This window comes from Quercus suber, unplaced genomic scaffold, assembly GCF_002906115.3.
Source record: "Quercus suber isolate HL8 unplaced genomic scaffold, Cork oak 2.0 scaffold_2, whole genome shotgun sequence".
Classification (NCBI taxonomy): domain Eukaryota; kingdom Viridiplantae; phylum Streptophyta; class Magnoliopsida; order Fagales; family Fagaceae; genus Quercus; species Quercus suber.
In genome coordinates this window covers 38,087-59,156 of record NW_027069469.1, presented here as the reverse complement: position 1 = coordinate 59,156, position 21,070 = coordinate 38,087, and the positions used below count along the sequence as shown (strand labels likewise).

Sequence of the window (21,070 nt, the reverse complement as noted above, 5' to 3'; positions counted from 1 at the left end):
CTTCTATTTAAATAAATAAAAACATAAAAAAGCTACTTATTTTTATGTTTATGTTTATTTTTGATAATCCCAAAAAAAAAAAAAAAGTAACAAGATACTCGAAAAAAAAAAAAAAGTTACAAGGTACTCGAGCTCAAATTAAAATCTCTATATTTTACAATGCTTCTATTTAAATAAATAAAAACATAAAAAAGCTACTTATTTTTATGTTTATGTTTATTTGTCGATAATCCAAAAAAAAAAAAGTTACAAGGTACTCGAGTTTACCAAGCTCGAGTACCTTGTAATTTTTTTTTTGGGGATTATCAACAAATAAAAGATACTCAAGCCTAGTACTCAGGTATACCAAGCTCGAGTACCACATTATTTTTTTTAATCACCCAATTTCCACCTCAGTGGCAAAACTTCTAGGTACTCAAGTTTCTTAAACTCGAGTACCATTTGGAACTCAAGTTTATGAAACTCGAGTTGTAGAAAAGTGGTATTTTCCTATATAGTTCCGAAATAGTGTTTTTTTTATATTTATTTCTGAAAATTGTGGTATTTGGCCATTTTGGCCATTTATGGAAAGTAGAATGTTACGATTTCTAATGTGATCCACATGACTTTCTGTGATAATTTATAGGATTTTTATCTTAACAACATTAAAAAAAAGGACGGCAGAAGAATAAAAAGAAAAGAAATATTGGAGAGGTTATTTATTATTAAAAAAAAAAAGGAAGACATTTAAAAACAATAATAAATCTATGAACAATGGGGGAAAGAGGATTTCAATCTTGGATCTTCTAATAAAGAAAAGTAGGCTATGCTAATGAACTACAAGAAACTTGCAAATGGAGACTCATTTGAATTCCATTATTTTGGTTAAAAGTTTAACATTTGATTAGCATATATAATTTTTAAATGAGATAGTTAGGTCAAAACCCTTGATCTTTTTGTAGCCAACAAATGAGAATTTTCTATTTTAATTTGATTAAGGGTCGTCAATGGGCTGTGTTGGCTTGCCCGGCCCATTTTTACTTAGCCCATGGGCACAATGAGTTGGGCATATAGGGTTATTAATTATTTAATGGGCCTAGTTGGGCTGGGCCGAAAAAGAAAACCCCAGCCCGTGACCCTGCCCATGGACATTCGCATTTTGTCTTTAGCAGGCTGGGCTACTAGATTGGGCATAATTGACTACCGATGGGCTTGCCTTAGGATCTTATTTTATTATTTTTTATATGGAAATAATCAATTTTTAATAAGGGAATAATCAATCTTTTTTTAATGGAAAGGATTAAAAAATTTAATGCTAATTAAAAATTTTTACAATCAAATCTATTTCATTATTTTTTGTTTGATGGAAACTTATTTAATTTATTCTATTTAGTCTTTAAATGGTTCTTTATTTTTATATTTTAATAATAAAAAAAATGTCAAATGGTTAATTCAAGTTGTTATACTTCTAGAAAATTATATATTTAGTTAACTAAATTTAACACAATCACTTTATGTATTTTAGTGATTGGAAGAGTTTTCTTAAAAAATTCATGTATAATGTCTTAAGACCAATCATTCATACTCATCCTATATAGCACCAACTCTCGGAGTTGCAGCAGTTGGAAGCTATAAAGTAAATAATAATACGCATGACAAAAGAAAGATAAGAAACAACTTTAATTAATGTATGTAACCAAAAGCAAGCATCACCGGATAGACTCATATGCATGACAAAAAGTGCCTCCCTCTCTTTGACACTAAATGATTTGATAGCATAGTATATTAGTATAGAGTAGGAGTGTGAGGTCTTCGCGTGAATGTCGATTAGCTGCTTAGCCTTTGTTCATACTTCATATTATTCTACTCCATGTCTAAGATACTGCCACAAAAATTCTAGAGATCGATACTGTTATGAATGGAATTTAGGAGAATTTACAACACCTCTTAAAATCCATTGCACCCACCATATTGAACAACAAAGCAGTGAGTGGGCGACGGAAAGTTGAGATGAAGACTTGATGACGATCAGGTAGGAAGCCTGATGATGAAGATGCCCATTGGCAAAAATGGCATTACCAACGAGAGAGAGAGAGAGAGAGAGAGCCACACAATCAATGTGGACTCCTCTGAAGTTGTTAAACTCGTAACTTCTTTTTCTTCCACTAATAGACTAACCCAGCCTTTGGTCCCCTCCTCTATCTATTTCGGATGTTTTAGCTTCTACCTATAACTGACTCTGTATCTGATCTCCACTAATTTTCTCATGCATAAATTAAAGAGAATCTCATACCTGTATAGTTTCGTATAAAAATCTTATGGTTTTATAATCCAAATTAAGAAAAGTGTTTTGACATAAAAAATTTCACTGATTTTTTCACATCCCATCCTGTCTTAATATGTTGTGATGGACCAAATCAAGACGAGTTTTTTGTCAGAAGCAAAACTGTCCAAGTTAATAGTCGTGCTCAATTTTGTCAAAGTCAAGTGTGTATAACTGTGTATATATATATACACACATACATTATTAAATAATAAAAAACCGCTCCTATATTTTCTATAATTTACTGAGTCATGTTATTTCTTTACTGGAATTATGAAACGTGTTACTTTCTGGCCAAATTTAAAAAAATAATAATAATTACTTCAAGAAGAAATAGAAATGCCATAGCTCGCGCAAAACTTCCACAAATGCTTTGCATTACTTCCAAATTAAAACCCAGGGAACAAATCCAGAACCAATTTCTAAGTCAATCATTTTTCCTATTAATTATTTATATATATAAAATAAAGGAATGAATTAAAGATCAGCAACAAAGTACAACTTTGTTAAAACTATATTAAAGATAAAGACAACCACAGACTAATACTAGAGCCGCCATTGAGAGGTCAAATATCGTTTCTTTTCCCATACTCTCCCACCAAAACGGTACAACAAATTTCTCGCACATCATATTTTCCGCATAGGAAAAAAAAAAATCAGCAGAACAATGAGATTATCTGCTTTGGGATGTATCATGAGCCAATGAATTCAAAGAAGAAACTTTGATAAAATGGCTAATAGAAAAACCTATGGCAAGAGAGCTTTTAATTGCGCCTTGAAAAGATCACCAAGAACTCCTCGAACATCCATCTGAAATGCAAAATAATGGAGATCATCAGTCTATTCGAAATATAACGGATTCTCTAATTAGAAATTGACACCAGGTGAGTTGCAAGTTCATTTAGTAGCAGTAAGAGCATTTTTTATTCTGAACTTAATGGAATACAGAAGTCAATTAAATATGGTAATAGAGATGGTGATAATACTTTCTTCAATTTATCCATACAAAAATGATTGCAGCATAATGGGGGAAACCCAAAAAAAGTTCTGCAATCCTGTGGATTAAGGATGTTTTGGTAGTTTAGTTGAATAGATCATTTTTTTGAATATCCTAAGCATCTTAGGTTTTTCTTTTTCTCTAATGCTCCGTTTGTTTCAATGATAATTTTTTTTTTTTTGGAAAATAAGCCATTTTGAAAAATATTTTCTAGAAAACTGTCTCATTTTTCTATATTTAGTAGCAACTTGGAAATAAGCTAGAAAACGTTTTGTGATGAGATAGAGCAGTTTTCTGAAAAAAATTAGCAGAAAACCTCATAAAAACAAGTTATATTTTTAATAGGGTTTTTCGTTGATTAAAGATAGTTTTCCTTTAACCTATTTTTTCCAATGCTACCAAACACCAAAAAACGAGGAAGACTATCTTCACATAAGATATTCTAATTAAACAAAGAAAGCTAAATTAGTCTTTTATTAGGCTTTTTGTTTAGTAGTCAAAGTACAAGTTCTAGTACAAGAAGTACAGGAAAAAATCTTTATACATATTTATATTCAAACAAAGCTAAATTAGTCTTTTATTAGGCTTTTTGTTTAGTAGTTAAAAGTACAAGTTCTAGTACAAGAAGTACAGTAAAAAATCTTTGTATATATTTATATTCAATATACACCAATAATAGATTGAGTTCATTGGCCTTATTGTTCTTTTTCCTCCACTTCTTCCCTCTTTTCTTTTTCTCTTTCCTGTTCTACTGTTCATTTGTACAGGTTGTGGACAATTTTAATTTCCCTTTCTTCACCTTTGTTCAATCCTAAATCAAATCTTTTCTCTTTCCTACAAAACCTTTCTTAAAAAAAAGATCTAAACTATAGATCCACAAATCCTTCAAAACCATAACCCACCACAGCCCACATAGAAAAACTGGACATTCTCCAACTTGTCCTACAGTCACTTTGATATTAGGCCAAAATACAACCACAAGTTGTTCATTTAAATTTTCTCCTCCAATCACTTGACAAAATTTATCATTCAAGATGGTAGCTACCAACACAGAACTAGATTCAAGTTTTCAAAAATTTTCTCAAAATTTTGATGAGACCAAGAAAACCTTTCAACAATTGAATGGGTGTGTGTTCAATAGAAGTAAAGCTAGAACATTAGTCTACTATGTGTGGAACTTCGAATACACCGGGAGCAACGGGCAAAATATCTTGCCAGAACAGCAGCTCATCAAGAACTTAGATACCCAAAGTTAGACCCAAGTTTATCCTCACCCTTGTTGGCAGACATTGCATCCATTACCCCTTCAAAATCTGATGGATGCAACCCTGCCAGTTTGCTGCCACAACAACCTTAAGTGGGTGCTAGTACAATGCATCAAGCCTTGTTAAAGAGAGAAATCCAGCCTTACAATTTACCAAATGTCCAATTTCAACAAAAGCCAAAAGAATGCATTTTAAGGATAATGGAGACCACAAAGGAGCAAGGTGAACACAAGTCTGATAGTGTAAGGTAAAGGCCAAGGAAGATATTGATGTTCTGCTATGGATCAATTCAAGACTGGATTTTTTTAGATAAAAAGCCTTCCAAGCATTGATTTTATCATTCCAAAAAAATATAAAGATATGATGGGAAAGATAAATTTGTTATCCTTAATGCTTCCAAAGATGATTGAAGAGTTGGAGTAGGTTTCAAATTCAAAGGTTCTTAGGGGAGAATGATGCAACCATACAAGATTATTTAAACAATACTTTGGCAATTCATCTATTCAAGATTTTTTTTTTTTTTTTTTTTTTAAATATTTGGAAATTGAGGGAGGATTTGAACTTTGACATCTCCGTTGGAAACAGTTGGTGCCAATTGAGCTACATAGCTCTTGGTGTCTATTCAAGATTTAGTTTATGGGTTCCATTCGTCCATGCGTGATGTTCAATTAAAATGAAAGTCAAGACTCAAGAGTGGCTTTAAAGGTCTCATTCTAGTTACTTGTGTCCTAAGTTTGAAAGGGATTTTAATTTGGGTTTTTATTTAAAAAATTATAGTCAATTTTGTACTCAAGGGGCAAATTGTAATTTTTACAATCCCTGCAAATTAACATTATTTTGGTAATTCAAAATTTTCTATGAGATTCCATGTATCTTTGTTTTATTTTCATTGAGCACAAGTTAGTCTATTATTGAGTTCTTAGTTTACAGGTCAAATTAAAAGTCCTAATACTAGTACAAAAGAAAATTCTTATATGCTTAATGTACTTGGAAGAATAGATAGATGAACAATAAAATAGAGTATATTGAATATTAAAACACGTTGACCATATTGTTCCCTTTCCTCCCTTTCTCTTTAGTATTGTTCATATAATGTTCAATAGCATTGTTCACAAATTGTGGAGAAATTCAATTCTCATTCCTTCTTACCTCTTTTCAATCCTAAATCAAATCTTTTCTCTTCTCTATGAAGTCCTTCCTTAAAAAGGTTTTCAAACCCTGGAATCACAAATCCTCCTAAATCATAACCCATTACAAGCACAACCAATTCTCCAATTTCCTAAATCTGCTGAGATGTGAAAATACCCCTTTTTTAAGAAAAAGGTTTACTTACTTCCCTAGCATAATAAAATGGCTTGCATTAATAAAGGCTAAGAAATCAACTTTGAACATAGGTTGCAAGATGCTGTTGCAGTGATACCAACCATCTACATTAAAAACCAAGACTAAGTTGCGCAATCCTATTCTAGTATTCCAGGTTTCGTCAATATAACTTATATAAGGATCTAGCTCTTCTTGTGGCCAACAGAGATCCAAAACAGAGAGGTTGGAAATAATATGGCATGATGGCATAATTTCATACCTGTAATCTAGAAATAGATAAAATAATTTATTATATAGACCTTTTTTTGTTGCTAATGAGGTTGTCCATAGCTCTTCAAGTAGACCATTCCCCTGGGTGTGTAGTCCCCTCACTCCCCACACACCAGGTAATTATAGGGCGAAATCCCTTGGAGGTGGCCCCAAAATGCTAGTGAGAGGTTTCAAACCCAAGTCCTCAAGGATCTCATGAGACCCTAGGAAGCACAAGGCCAACCCATAGGGGTTTATGTCCTCAAGGATCTCATGAGACCCTAGGAAGCACAAGGCCAACCCATAGGGGTTTATGTAGACTACAGTAGATATAATTCTGGGAACGAGAACTCAAATCTTAATGCTATAGCATTGCATTACAAGGAACCTCCAGTCTGCCCCATGGAGAGAAGTTGGTTTTAAAATGCCCCCTCTCTAACTTGTTGTGAGAGAGAGAACCCCCCCCCCCCCCCCCCCGGGAGCATATTCATGTTAGAAACTAGTATGACACTCAAACATGGGGATCAAGGACAAACCTAGACTTTAAAAAATTTAGGGTCTGGTAAAGAACTATTGCAATGGCTGGGAAATTAGCATTAAATCACTAGCTGTTTTTATAAAAGAAGAGGTTTCACCAAAAAAAAAAAAAAAAAGATCTGTTGAAGATTACCTGGTCGCAGCATACAAGTTTCGTAAGTAAAGGATAGAAGTCTCGCAGGTTTCTTTTGAATATCTGATTGTTCATAAAGCACATGCTTTTTAGCACCTGAAAGACCGAGTAGAAGAAGAAAATATCTAAGTTATTACAGCAAATTATAAAAGTGATTATGGAAAAGAATCAAGTAAACAGTCCTGTCTGTTCATACAAGAAGAAAAGTATTATGAAGGTATGGCTGCATTAATTATGATCAAATGAGAAAACAAAGCCTGTAAATACAATCATAATAATCTAACAAGTTAAGCACAGTTGGGTGAATCCACAAATCCAGTCAAATTAAAATGGAGAAAGACCACTATTTAGAGAAAATAAAAGAATTTTTATTATTGTTTGATCAATCCCAGATACAGAAAGAAGAGTTCCCTAATTATCAAAGCAGGCAGGTAATAAAAGAAGAGAATGGAGCGAAGTAGCATTTTGGCAAGCAAAAGACTTGTGATGAGATGCCATAGAATATTTGAATCCTGGACCATCTAGTGACCCAGAAATGCAACTGGATCACCAAATGGACTGCTGAATCGAACCAGGTTAACTGCTGAGATCAGCATGAAGTTATAAATTTTTAATCATTAATAAATCTAAGGCTATCTGCACCCTCTAAGTTGAGGTAGCTTCTAAATTGGTCCCTTGACTTTCAAAAATTGCAATTTACACCCTCAACTATTTCAATGGTACCCATGTTCCCTTTCCGTTGTGGTCTGTCACATTTTTTATGTTAATCTGGATTAAAACAATGTAATTTTTTTTTTTTTTAGCTCTTCCCTTTGATTTATTTGTATTCGCTTCAAGTGCAATGAGTTTACTATCGTAAACACATTGTTTTTTTTTTTTTTTAAATCAATAAAACTTCTATTACCTATCAAAAAATTTTTTTTTTCTATTTTCTGTCTAAAACGTCATTTTGGGGGAGGTTAATGGAAAGATTCTAATGGATGTATACGGACGGGACACATTATATATTGTTGTAATAGTCGAGGGTATAAATTGCTAATTTGATAATCAAGGGACTGATTTAGAAGCAAACTAGAGGGTGTAAATAGTATTTCTTGCCTAAATCTAAAAGACATAAGAAAAATATCATATAACTGATTACTCATGCAGTCATGCATGCATATTTGAATAATAAGTGTATCAGTAATCTAGTGGTTAGGGCTCATCCCTTTGACTTGAAAATCAAAAGTCTGAATCTCCACTAGTGCATCAATTGATTTTTCAAGAGGAAAACAACCCACCTATAGCATATGCCGCTTTGAGAAAATTTTCAACTACAGCTATCTATAACACTAAGACAGAAGTAGTGTAGTGGTTGGTGGCACTTTTTATTAGATCATGAGTTCAAGGCCAGCTAAATTTGCAATTTCATTGCCAAGTCAATAACCTAGACTGGGTCACGTGCCCTGTGAATGCATTAAGTTGGCTGGCAGACAACATGAGCCAACCAACTTTTTGCAGTGAAATGGTCTAGCGGCTGTAAGCAGACTAGAATGATGTCATGGATGGGCCAACTAGTCCAACTGGCTGACCTGGTTCTGATTTTAGAATGTTGCATATGCAAAGAATAGAACAGAGTTGTGCTCCCTTAAAAGTGAACATAAAGATGTCGCATATCTTATTATAAGAGGACCAAAGAGGCAAAATAGCTTTATAAATCAGGAATGTGGTTTGCATACTTGCAACAAAATTATATATTAATATATAAAGAACACTTCCCTAAATCAGCATCTGCAAAGCAATGTGCACTGAAATATCAGAGAAAATTGAATCACTCCCAACAGGCCTTTCAGTTATTATATAAATAACAAATTATATACCTTAACAATAATTGGAGAACGTAACTCCAACACTCGATGAATATCCATATTAGTAGTTTCCCCAACACTGGTCTGCAGATCAGATGCCTCCTTAAGTACCTGTTCACATAAAGATACCAATTTCTCCTCAGCTGTTCTTTCAAGTTTCTCTTCTGGTGTAGAATTGTTGCCTGGAGTAGTATCAACATCCTGAGAACTATTGAGATCTCTCTCTTTGTTGGCATCGTATCCTGAAGTTGCCTTCAGTAAGATGTCCAGATATATGCATAATGCTGCTAATTCCTGGCGCAGAAGATTCAAAGGTGGCCTGTCCAAAAATGAGATAATAGTGATACAAGCCTCTTCCAGTTCCAGAATAAGAAAATTTTAGGCAATGGAGAAGAAGAAGAAAATGAATGTGAGTACAATTTTGTTGCGTACCTTTCATCAGTATTTTGGTGCATGCGCAATCTGAGGTTGGCGTATGAATTATAAGAAGCAGCAAACTCCAACAAAGATAACAAAATGTCCATTACAGCAATCTTTTGTGGTGCTTTCAACTTGCTCCAGTATTTCTTCTGCAAATTGTTGTGGAAAAGAGTTTTCAGACACCTCCCACACAACTAGATGATGCATAAGAAAATCTCTCTCTCTCTTTCTCTCTCTCTCTTAGGGAGACTATTTATTTCTAACATCCCCATAGTCCCCCAAAATTCGTGCAGGATAAGAAAAAAAAAGGGTATAACCTAGTGCACAAATCTCATTTTTGCAAGATAAAGATGTGGTTTAAACTTAATCCAGAAATCACTCCACCTCCATATCTCCTTTTCGTGTGCAGGCCAGAGATATGGAAGAGCTCATCATGTGAGATATTTATTAGTCACATCTGAATTTTCAGATTTTATTTCAAAGGAGACTTTAATTGATTTGCCCTTAGTAGGTGGTAATTACACTTTGTTCAAATAACCAAGATCCATTATCTGTCATGCTAGATTTCTGCTTTCAGCAAAATGAGAATTATGCAATGATACTGTGCAACACCAACTTTCTGGAATGGTTTCAGATCATTATCCTCGGTGTTAGATTGTGGAGTTCTGCATAGGGTTGGAGAGCTTGATGCGGGGAGTGCTAAGGCAATTTTATTTTAATTTAGGTTTGTTTAATTTTGGAATTCAATTATATTTTTATTGTACTCCTAAGAAGACAAATTTATGATGAATAAAATTTCAATTGGAAAATTTTTCAATGACGTGGTGCTAATTCCAGCTAACCCTAGGTGTTGATTCCTGGGCTTTGTTCTCTCTTGCTTGGTGTTGATTTCAAGCAAGCCTAGGTGTTGATTCCTATGTTTATCTTATCTTTCTATTTTGTTTTTCCAGCAAATTCTGCACAGCATTGGTTTTGGAATCATGCTTGCTCTGCATCAGTGTTGGTAAAAGTGAGAGGTGCACTTAAGCGCAAAGGCCTCTTAGAGCCTAGGCGAAAAGTGCAAGCGCAAGCCTGATTGAAGTGAAACTCACATTTTTAAAAATAATTTAAAATTTTGAAAAATAATTATTAATGAGAAATGCAACAATCAAACATCATATAAATTGAAATAAATTTTTTTTATATAATTCATATAACATTTAGATAAGCCCTACTTTAGCGATTTTAACACAAAAATTGCAAGTCAAGCCATTTTATTTTTTTGGGTTAGCTCGATATGAGTAATTCCATGTAATATCCATTCTTAAATCTCCAATATCCATAATTTCCTATGACTAATTAGTAATATTAGTTAATAATTTAATCACTTAATGACTATAAGTCTACAAGAACTAGTTTGCTATGTTCAACATCAACCACTAAAGCAACTAAACAATTACCACAAATATATTATATCATACTTCTTTTTTTCATGAATGAGCTAAGAATATGAGGACATAGCAATATGGTAATTGGTACCAAGCAGATATCCAAAAGGGAAAAAATAGAATAAGAAGAAGAAGCTGTCCTTATCTTATCCATCTTTCTTTCCTTCCTACCAAACACACAGGATGGAAAATTAGTATCTTCTCTGTCCTTATCCATCTGTCCATATTTCCATCCTTAGGAAGGAGGAAGTTACATTTGAGCTAGAGCTCATTAGCAATTGTCATTGAGAGTGTTGCTTTAATATATATATATATATATATTGAGATCTTTTTCTAATTGTGGTGATGATAAGGATCCATCCATCAGTTCTTACTTGGACTCTACTGGAGACAAAAGGTATCCGTGGAATCTTAAGCTCAGTCATACTTTACATGATTGGAAATCAAGCTCCAAAGACTCTCTTGAGTCTACTATATTCTAACTTCCCTACAAGAGATGGCAAGGATAGATTGATACGGAAAATTAATTGAAGTGAAAAGTTCAGTGTTTGTCTTATTTTAAGAGGCACTGAGAGCGTAAGGAGATTTCACCCTTGAAGAAAGCACATTGGCATAGAAAATTCCCTAGAAGAGCTGCTCATCATTGTTCAAACAGCTGATTTTGGCAATAACTTAACTGTGGATAGTCAAATCAAAAGTAATATGATATTTGTAAATGTTGTTATATGTGCAAGTCTAGTGGAGAGTCAGTTGACCATCTATTGAAGTTCCTAGAGAAATATGATCTTTTTCCTTTTCCTTCTTTGGGGTTTAAAGGGTGATGCCTAAGGAAATGGCAATAGGCCCAATAAAGGTATTTAGAGAACTAGTAAATCTTTCCAAATGAGTCAGCCTTCTGGCTGAAGATAATTGCCTAAGATAATTCAAAAGTTCATTATGTTGAATTATCTTCACCAATTAAGAGAAAACAATCATGTATTTAAGGTAGTGTGTATGGCAATATGAAAATATACAATAATCACAAACAAACCTGGATACTATCGATGGCACCCAGCAGCAGTAATTGAGTGATGCATTTGCCCCTAACAGTTCCCAATAGTGGACTTTCTACCTCATCTTTGTCATCAGGCTCCACAGCATCAGGAAGCTAGAGTAGCATTGGATCAAGAAAAGAAAAAAGGTATGTGATTTTAGATATATCACCCAAAAAAAGGGAAAGATATAATGCATTGACATTTCCCTCAGTTATCCGTTAGGTGGACAACCTTTAAAGAAGGATATGGAAATGCCACAAGAACACCATAGGAAAGTCAGTATCACCTTAAAATGCTTTAAAACCAAGAATAGCTGCTATATGAATGCAAATTGTATAATTAACAGTGTACTTGCGTTGTTGAGATTGCTTCTGATAGCAAGTCCATCTACAAGGTTCAACCTCCACAGAATAAGGTTAAGCTTGTATTACTAAGATTGTTTTCAATATGGTGTCCTTATAAAATTTTATGCTCTCTGCTCCTTTAAAGTTATAAATGACTTAGCTTTAAGAAGTTAGCTTCCCCTTCTTTCTCAGAAGTTAAATTTTCTAATCCCACTCTCATGTGCTTCAATCTTCTTTTCTTTTTCAAAAAAGAAGAGGAAAAGTATACTGTTATTCCATATGTCTACATGTAGCCATCAAAATTACATAATCAATCATACATTCACAATACAAGTGCCCAGCAAACTATGAGCACCATATGCATCAAATTATAGGATATTTGAATAGACAAACCATAACTTTTAGAACGTAAGCAACCAGGAATTAAATATAAGGCAGTGGTTATTTCTAAATTGGCAAGTAATGAAAGAATTACTAGGCTTTGTAATATCTTTAACATATATATATATATATATATATAATTTTTTTTTTATGTCATTATTTAAGAAGCAGAATGAAATTTCCATGCACAAAACAACTGAAAACATGCACTCTTTGCCCTTTGTTTGTTGTACCATGCTTATAAGAGAGTTTAAGAGCCTTGGCCCTTAATATGCATATAAAAATGATTTAGGCTTCATAAAAACAAAATACAACAAAAGAACAGCCTCATCCTCTTACCCCAAAGCTTATAACTAACACAAAATTCATGGATACCCATTCATATATGCCTAAGACAAATAAATTGCCTAACAAACACAAATCTGCTACCAGCCTGACATGAAGTTCCACCAAAAACACACCTCAATTCCAAGGAAACTTTAAAACAAAAACTGTCAATCCCAGCATATCCAAAAGCAGCCATGCTTTAAGTAAAATTATGTTTAGAAGGGGTTTTCCTGTCTCACAAAAGAGTCTCTCTCTTACTTCTTTTTTTCTTTTCTTTTTCTTTTTCTTTTTCTTTTTCTTTTTTCTTTTTTCAGGGGTGTGGGCCAGCAGCAACTGTACAGCAGACATTTCCTTAATTCTAAAATTGGTCCCAAAGAAAACATGGAAATTTTGTAATTCAATTGAAATATGATGATCACAACATTAGAATTGAAAGTGACAAAAATAGCAATGAACATTGTAAGTCAAAAGTAGATATCACATAGACATTACTACATGATTATTTTCAAGCAAGATACCTGGACTGGAGAAGATGGCACATAATCATCGGACACACGGTTTTTAGATTTAGAAGTAAGATTCCTGAGAAAGAGATTGTCCATCATATTTCCCATTATCCTTTGGCCTATTGTTTGATTCCGTTGGAGGCCTCCAGCATCAGCAGGTTTGTCAGCTCTTCCTGATGGTGATGGAATCCCTTCAAGAATAAACATTCAATTATACTGAGTTTCCATTAAAAACTTTTTGTTCTTTAATTCATATTCACCCACCAGTGGGTTTTAATCCACAACCCCACCCTCCACCTTGCTATTACAAGGGGAGGAGAAGCCATTTGAGATAGATCTCATTGGCTTTCCATTAATTAATTTCTTTTTCATTATTTTTACATTTACTTGCGTTGTACCAAAATAGATCAACATCTATTCTTTTCGGGTTTTTGAGTTGCATCAAACAGTGTGAAGCTTTCCTCAATTATGCTCATCTTTAAAAAATATATAAATAATAAAAAATAATTTTTTTCTGTTAAAAAGCATAAGGTGCAAATCTCTTATTTCCAGAAAATTGTTTGCAATTATTCTTTAACTAATCATTCTTTTATTTTGACCGCCAGAGATGCTTCATATACAACACAACCACTTGAGCTGCTCAATGATTTAGGTTTTGATAGTGCTTTTAATTATGACGAAGTGGATGGCCAGTTTGAAATCAGGGACAATGGAAAGGTATCTCCATTTCCATTCTCAAATACTGGTCCTGATGGCACTGCAGGGAACCCTAATTCAGCAGTCCCAATGGATCACAGTCGAGAATCAGGTTCACAGATTAATCTGGAAGGATCTGTTAATCTGGAAGGATCTGAAGGTTAGCTATAATTTTTATTTATTTATTGAAATACGTGTTTATAGCATTGCTCATGAATGACATTCAGGTAAATAAGAATCTGGATTCCAACAGATTGAAAATAGAATCTAATAATCAGTTCTTCCATTTCCTTCCCATATTATGAGTGAATGGTTAATTCTGCTACCTTTGAAGTGGCCAACGTGAAACTTAAAAAATAATCCTTCATAATATACAAATTTTAAAATGGCATGATTATTAATGAAAAAGGCCAAAATATAGTGGCCATCTTTCTAAACTTTTTTTTTTTTTTTTCCACTTTATATTTACTTTTTGATAAGAAAAGTTTTTTTTAAAAAAATTATTTTTTATTATTTATATATTTTTTAAAGATGAGCATAATTGAGGAAAGCTTCACACTGTTTGATGCAACTCAAAAACCCGAAAAGAATAGATGTTGATCTATTTTGGTACAACGCAAGTAAATGTAAAAATAATGAAAAAGAAATTAATTAATGGAAAGCCAATGAGATCTATCTCAAATGGCTTCTCCTCCCCTTGTAATAGCAAGGTGGAGGGTGGGGTTGTGGATTAAAACCCACTGGTGGGTGAATATGAATTAAAGAACAAAAAGTTTTTAATGGAAACTCAGTATAATTGAATGTTTATTCTTGAAGGGATTNGAATTAGGGTTTTTTTTTTTTTTTTTTTATTTTTTTTTTTATACAGCGAAACAAACACTGAAAAATGATTTCTATGTCATTTTCAAGTACGCATTCAAATACTATAAAATGAAATGTTTTACTGAAAATGTTTTACATGTAAAATATTTTTCATTTGAAAATAAATTACTTTTAAACAAACAGTGTTAATAGATTGTCTAATTCCAATTAGGAATTCCTTGGGACCTTTAGGATTAGGAAAAGACCCTCAAATTGCAAATTTTTATTCATGTTACCTTTTAATAACTTATGTGGATGTATCTCTGTGCATATTCTGTATATGCTAGAAATTTCACTAATTACTGTGGTGTTCCTGTCTCACTACAAAAGCATGTTGTTGTATCGGATATTAAGGTAGCCTGCAAGATTCATTTAGTCTCGTCGTTTTCTTCAACTAGTTTGGTAGAAGTTTGTTTATTTGTCTCCCGCAGAGAGGTTGTCACTTGGCTTTTTGATCACAAGTTATTGCTTGTCTTGGTGTGTGTTAATTGTAGGGCCTCGTACCTGGAGGTGCATTGAAACCAATTGATGCCAATGGTGATGCAACTTTTGATGTGACTGAGCATTATTGGTTCCCAATGCTTGCTGGATTATCTGATCTGACATCAGATCCAAGGCCAGAGGTCAGAAGCTGTGCACTGGAAGTTTTGTTTGATTTACTGGATGAGAGAGGTAGCAAGTTCTCATCATCATTTTGGGAAAGCATCTTCCATCGGGTCTTGTTTCCCATTTTTGATCATGTAAGGCATGCTGGAAGGGAAGGCATTTCTTCTGATGATGAGTTGCTTCGTGAAACCAACATTCACTCCCTTCAATTGCTGTGCAACCTTTTCAACACTTTTTACAAGGTATTTAATGTTTGTTGTTTAAAATTTATCCCTTTTACTTCCAATTTGTCGAGAAATAAATTATTGATGCTATTGTTTAGTAAAAATGCATGCCAAAATTCATGTACTGGTTGTCAACAAAAAATGTTCTATTAGTCTTAACTCTTGATATTGTTTTGCTACATATGTAATACATGATGTTGAAGAGACAAGAAAATATGTGTCATGTAGCATTATGTTTTAGAGCACTATTCATGCAAACATTTTAAAATCGAAATGATGTGATGAAGTCTGGCTAAAGTTCATGTTTTGTTTGAAGCAAATGCTGAATATTGTTATGATGCACCACAAACACAATGTGTAATCTAGAGTGTTTGACAGTTTTCAGTGTTTGTTTCGCTGTATAAAAAAAAAAATAAAAAAAAAAAAAAAAAAACCCTAATTCTCAAAACCCACCAAATGCAAGCACAGTTGCACAAACCACCATCCACCACCCAAAATTCCAGATCGGGAAGAAAAAAACAGCCACCAAAACCACCACCAACCATTCAAAAAACAGCCACCAAAACCATCACCAACCACCTACAAATCCAGATCGGAAAGCCAAAAATACCCACAAACCCAAATCGAAAATCCAAAAAGAAAACCCACGAACACAGAACCTAATCAGAAAATCTACAGCAAATCCAGCGGCGCCAAGATCAAAGCAGCCACCAAAAACCCAAGACCTGCCACTCATCAGTCAGATTCCAATGGACTTTGCAGGAGAGAAGAGAAGAGGAAGGAGAGGGGTTTGTGCGAGGAAGAAGGTTGGTAGCGCCGATGATGGTGGGTTGCATCTGTCAGTGGGTGGCACTGCTGGGTTGTGGTAGAGAAGGATCAGTGGGTGAGGCAGTGGGCTGGGTTGGAGTAGAGAAGAACCAAGAATGAGAGAGAGGGAGAGTGTCGAGAGTGAGAAAGTGTAAAATGGTTTACCCTTATTTCAAGCATAAAATGTTTTCCAATTTTTTTTTCCCTGTTTCTTTCTTTGACTGAAAATATTTTACATTTGACCAACTGTGAAAATATTTTCCTACAAAACAAACATGATAAAATGTGAAAATATTTTCTTGAAAATATTTTACTTCAAAAAAAACAAAGCACAAATGTCAAAACAAAGCTTCGCATATGTAATAGAATTCAGAAGATACCTATTGATCAAGCATTTTTCATTTCTGACATGCTGCTACTGTATACTAGGAAAAAGTAGATACATACAAGTATACATTTTTTTTAATCTACCAAATAATGTACATTCAAATATTTGATGCAGTTAAAAGTAATATAATGGACATAGAACAATCTCATGGCAACCTTTCATGTTACACAATTCTTGCATGCTTTTCTTTGACATATATGCTTTACCTTCTCTAGATGTACTCCTTTCCGGTAAAAAAAAAAAGGTTATTGCGAAATAAAATAGCAAGTAAATATAGAAAATCAAGTGAGAACGGACATAATGATTTTGTTAAAAAAAAAAAAAAAAATGAAAAATATAGCATCCAGTGCCTTTAGAGCATTCCCATCTGGAAATATCATCCTATCTTATTTTACCATCTCAAAAAACTACTTTATCAATTATACAATACCATTTTACAATACACCCAGCATCCCAACTTTTATTTTTACCTACAATAAATTAAAATAATATAAATTACAGAATAAAATAATATATAAAAACTCTCTCTCTTCTCTCTTCTCTCTTCATCTCAATTCTCCGTCTCTCTGTTTTTTCCTCTTTCTCCTCCACCCACCACCAACCCAAACCTAGAACAACCACCCACCAATACACGCCAACAACTTGAAAAAAGTCTTGATTTTTTTTTCTCTTCAATGCCAATTCAACCATACTCACAAAGAGCAGAGATAAAATTCAGCCACCATCCGTATCAAACCCATACCCAATTCAGCCATACCCACCTCTTCCTTTAGGCATCGGTCACAACAGGAAAAAAAAAAAAAACCCAAAACTCCAAACCCTCCATCCATATCAAACCCATACCCAATTCAGCCATACCCACCTCTTACTTTAGGTGTCGGTCACCAAAAAAAAAAACCCAGAACTCCAAAACCCAAAACACAAAACATGACTCGAATCGCAACCCACCAGAAAAAATGAACCACTTTGATGTGGTTCTGCCTTTGAATCAAGTTTTGCTATTTCAAAACTAGGTTGGGTTGCTATCTAGTTTTTTGTCTCTAATGTGGTTTTGTTTAGGTTTGATCATGGATGTGTGATGTTGGATTTGGGAGGAGGATGGTGTTTGGGTCTGAAGAGAGGAGAGCAGATGAGAAAGAGAGAATGAAAAGAGAGAAGAGAAGAGAAATAATGAGAGAGAGGAGAGAGAAATTTCAGGGAATTAAAAAGTATGAGAGAGAGTGTATTAAAAAATTATTATCAGTACATACCATTCAGCTACAGTACCATCATATATTTACGATGGTAATGTAGCACTATGGCAAAAAATTTTACAAGTTTACATGTTTAGCATTCCGGCTGCTGAGCTACTTGGGCCTCACATGCTAAATTTTCCTTACATTTGGCATATACCATACCAATTGTGAATGCTTAACACTGTATTTACATCAAATAGGTAACACTAAACGCATTCACCCAAAAAAAAAAAAAAGTAACATTAATGCAACTTGAGTCCCATATACTTGGTGTAGGCAACAAAAATCCTTTTCACTACTTCTACCCTCTGTTCCAAAAAATAGCCCTTTTCCTTTAGCTACATTTTCAGAACAAGTGAAATACTAACAGCATAAAGTCTTAATACACCACTGAAAACACCTTCCAACTCTACATTCAACAAAAAAGTTTGATTCTGGCAATGAGAATCTCTCTTCTATGAGCATATCCTAGATGTCCCCAATACCCAAACAGAACATCTTATGTTGAAATGGATAATCAAGGATAAAGTGACAAGGTCATGTAACACAACTCAGTAAAATTGTTTTTGTATAACTCAGTAAAAATAAATTAACTTATTTATTTTGAGAAGAAAGATAGAAGTTAATGGTTAAATTTCACCAAGTTCAGCTGTTTGTTATTGGAGTTAATTCTCCAATCATTGGTGGCTGTTATCCAAAAAAAGGTATGAATCATTAAGTACATATCAGTTACAAGAAATTTATTTCTTTTCCCAGACGCTGCCACAGGTAGACATTATATCAGTTTCATCTCTGTCTCCAATGGATTTATCATTAAACAAATCCACCAAACTCATATTGTCAACAATTTAAAAGTATAACACCAAGATGGATTTTGTACTCTATTGAAACATAAGTGATATGCTCAATGAAACTGAAGGGTAGCTAACAAACCTCTGCCAGGCGATCCTCGCATATACGAAGGAGTGCAATGGCCTTCAAACTTATACGGTGCGAACTTTTATTATTGGCAAACCTTATAAGACAGTTGACGCAATCCATAAAACAGTCACCAACTACTTGATCAAAGTGTTCCAAGATAACTGTAAATGTGCATGCTTGGTGTTAGATATAACGAAGTTCAGTAAATACCCAGTATTACTTTCCAGCAGAAAGTATTACTTTCCAGCAGAAACATCCAAGGATTGAATCCCCTCTCCCCCGTTATAACTAATGAATTATCAAAAAAAAACCCAGTATTACTGCAAGAAGAATGGTTCTTACCCTGCTCAACATTTTCGAATGCACTTTCAACAATAGATTCCAATTCATCATCTGCAGCAGCTGTGAAAATCATAAAAACACTTCGCCATCCAGACTTTATGCTGCCAACTTTAGACTTTATCATCTGCAATACACACCCAAGAATTAATGTTTAATAATATTACCCAATACTGTGTAATATCGACAGTTAAGCTTTCAATTTATAACAGAGTTACAGAAAGCTAATCAAGAAGACATACTTGAACAATGCAGTCAACAATTAAGCCTCTTATTGATTCACTTCGAGTATTTCGCATAAGAACAACAAATGGTTTTAGAATGTCATTCTGGAAAGTGAAATTGGCCAGTTCAGCACGTTCCAAATACTTCATACCAAGCTGCCTTAAAGAATCAATAGCATACATTGCAATTTTCTCATCATGATGGCTCCCAGCTGAAATAAAATGATTTGCTAAAACAGACCATATTCTAGCCCAGACCTGGAAGAGAAATCAGCAGAAAATTTTAGGTTGTAATTCAATAATTCACAGTAGTATGCAACATGTTATCACTTCATGGAATGAAATTAAAGATGTTCATATCATTTCAATGTGACTGTTGAAAAGTTGTAAATATGCAGACACTTGAAGGTATGCTTGGCTAGAGCATTCATGTGAAGATATATTAACAAGTGACAGAAATCAGGCACAACTAGCTTTCCTATGGACACTAAAGCAGTAAAGCTTACACAAAATGCAAGCAATTTATATAGATTCAATTAATAGAAACATGTATATCAGAATTTAAAAAGCAAAAGAAGGGGAGGGGAGGAAGAAGATTAAAATAAGAGGAAATACTAGATATAGAGCCAATCAAGATAAATGAGAAAACAGTGAATCAAAATCCCTGAGAATAATCAGCATCCCAACCAGCTGCCATCACAGGGCACAAACTCTCTTCCAGCCAAGGTTTTCCAAAAAAAACAACTTAAATCGCAACAGTAGAATTTTATACCACAACTAGCCAAAATAAAGCATACCCAAAACAACGTTACAACGAGGGAAAATATGAAAACTGAGAGCTTTTAAAAGAGCATTGAAAAAAAAAAAAAAAAAAAAAACACATTGGGACAAAAACCAAATGGTTGAAATCATAGAGCATAAGAAAAAAACTATTGTAAAAAAAATAATATATATATATATATTTATGGAAAGGTTGATCTTGATACAGTCCCAACTTTCAGCGTTCAAAAACCTCCTCTCAAATTTTTTCTAGGAATTGAAAGTCGGGCTCTTCAACCAAACCCATCTGACATTCCGAAATGGTCAGCTCCAAAGCTAGTTTTGTCAGTAGCGGGTTGTGAGAAACCTGGTGTGATTAGATCAAGTGTTGGGTTTCCATTGCCCCAATACCCAACCATCCAAAGTATTTGTGCCCAGTACCTTGCCTGATCTATCACTGTTATGTCATTCCTCTCCTCATCCCCACTTTGCCTGCCGTCATCCCTCATTCTCCCCACTCCAGCACCATGGCTCTCAATCTTCTTTATGTTCCCTATTCCTGTCCATCTAGTTGGTGTGTTTGTGGGTTTATTAGGTGTGAAAAGCAATGGCTTAGCAAAAAAGCTACTAAAGGGCGTAGGTTAGTTACTGTATCGTAGTACCATCAACAATACTCTCAATCAGTTAAGCACTTTTTTTTTTTTTTGATAAGTAATAAAAAATTATATTATGAAAAGAAAAAAGGTGTCACCTGAGTATACAGGAAGTATACATCAGGGACAAAGATACAAATCAAGAGTGTAAAGTACAAAGGTCCATAAACCCATGAACTGAAAAAAAAATCATGAAAAGAAGAGAAAGAATGACAGCCTAACACTGCAACCCAGTCTAGTAGAGTCTTGAAAAAGAAGAGTTTGA

The 21,070-nt window shown here is 34.0% G+C and overlaps 1 protein-coding gene across 1 annotated transcript in view; it reads right to left on the bottom strand.

Moving 5' to 3' along the window:
• Positions 1 to 2,721: 2,721 nt before the first annotated feature.
• The window catches only part of LOC111996973 (brefeldin A-inhibited guanine nucleotide-exchange protein 5), a 35,482-nt gene continuing 17,133 nt past the window's right edge, over positions 2,722 to 21,070 (bottom strand). The window contains exons 22-31 of the mRNA XM_065764284.1: positions 19,412 to 19,651; positions 19,173 to 19,296; positions 18,835 to 18,991; positions 18,072 to 18,090; positions 13,105 to 13,296; positions 11,531 to 11,647; positions 9,086 to 9,222; positions 8,666 to 8,972; positions 6,807 to 6,902; positions 2,722 to 3,112 (exon numbers count right to left, since the gene is read on the bottom strand). Coding sequence (XP_065620356.1) covers positions 3,050 to 3,112; positions 6,807 to 6,902; positions 8,666 to 8,972; positions 9,086 to 9,222; positions 11,531 to 11,647; positions 13,105 to 13,296; positions 18,072 to 18,090; positions 18,835 to 18,991; positions 19,173 to 19,296; positions 19,412 to 19,651 — 1,452 coding nt within the window. The 3' untranslated portion in view covers positions 2,722 to 3,049. The remainder of the gene's footprint in view (positions 3,113 to 6,806; positions 6,903 to 8,665; positions 8,973 to 9,085; positions 9,223 to 11,530; positions 11,648 to 13,104; positions 13,297 to 18,071; positions 18,091 to 18,834; positions 18,992 to 19,172; positions 19,297 to 19,411; positions 19,652 to 21,070) is intronic.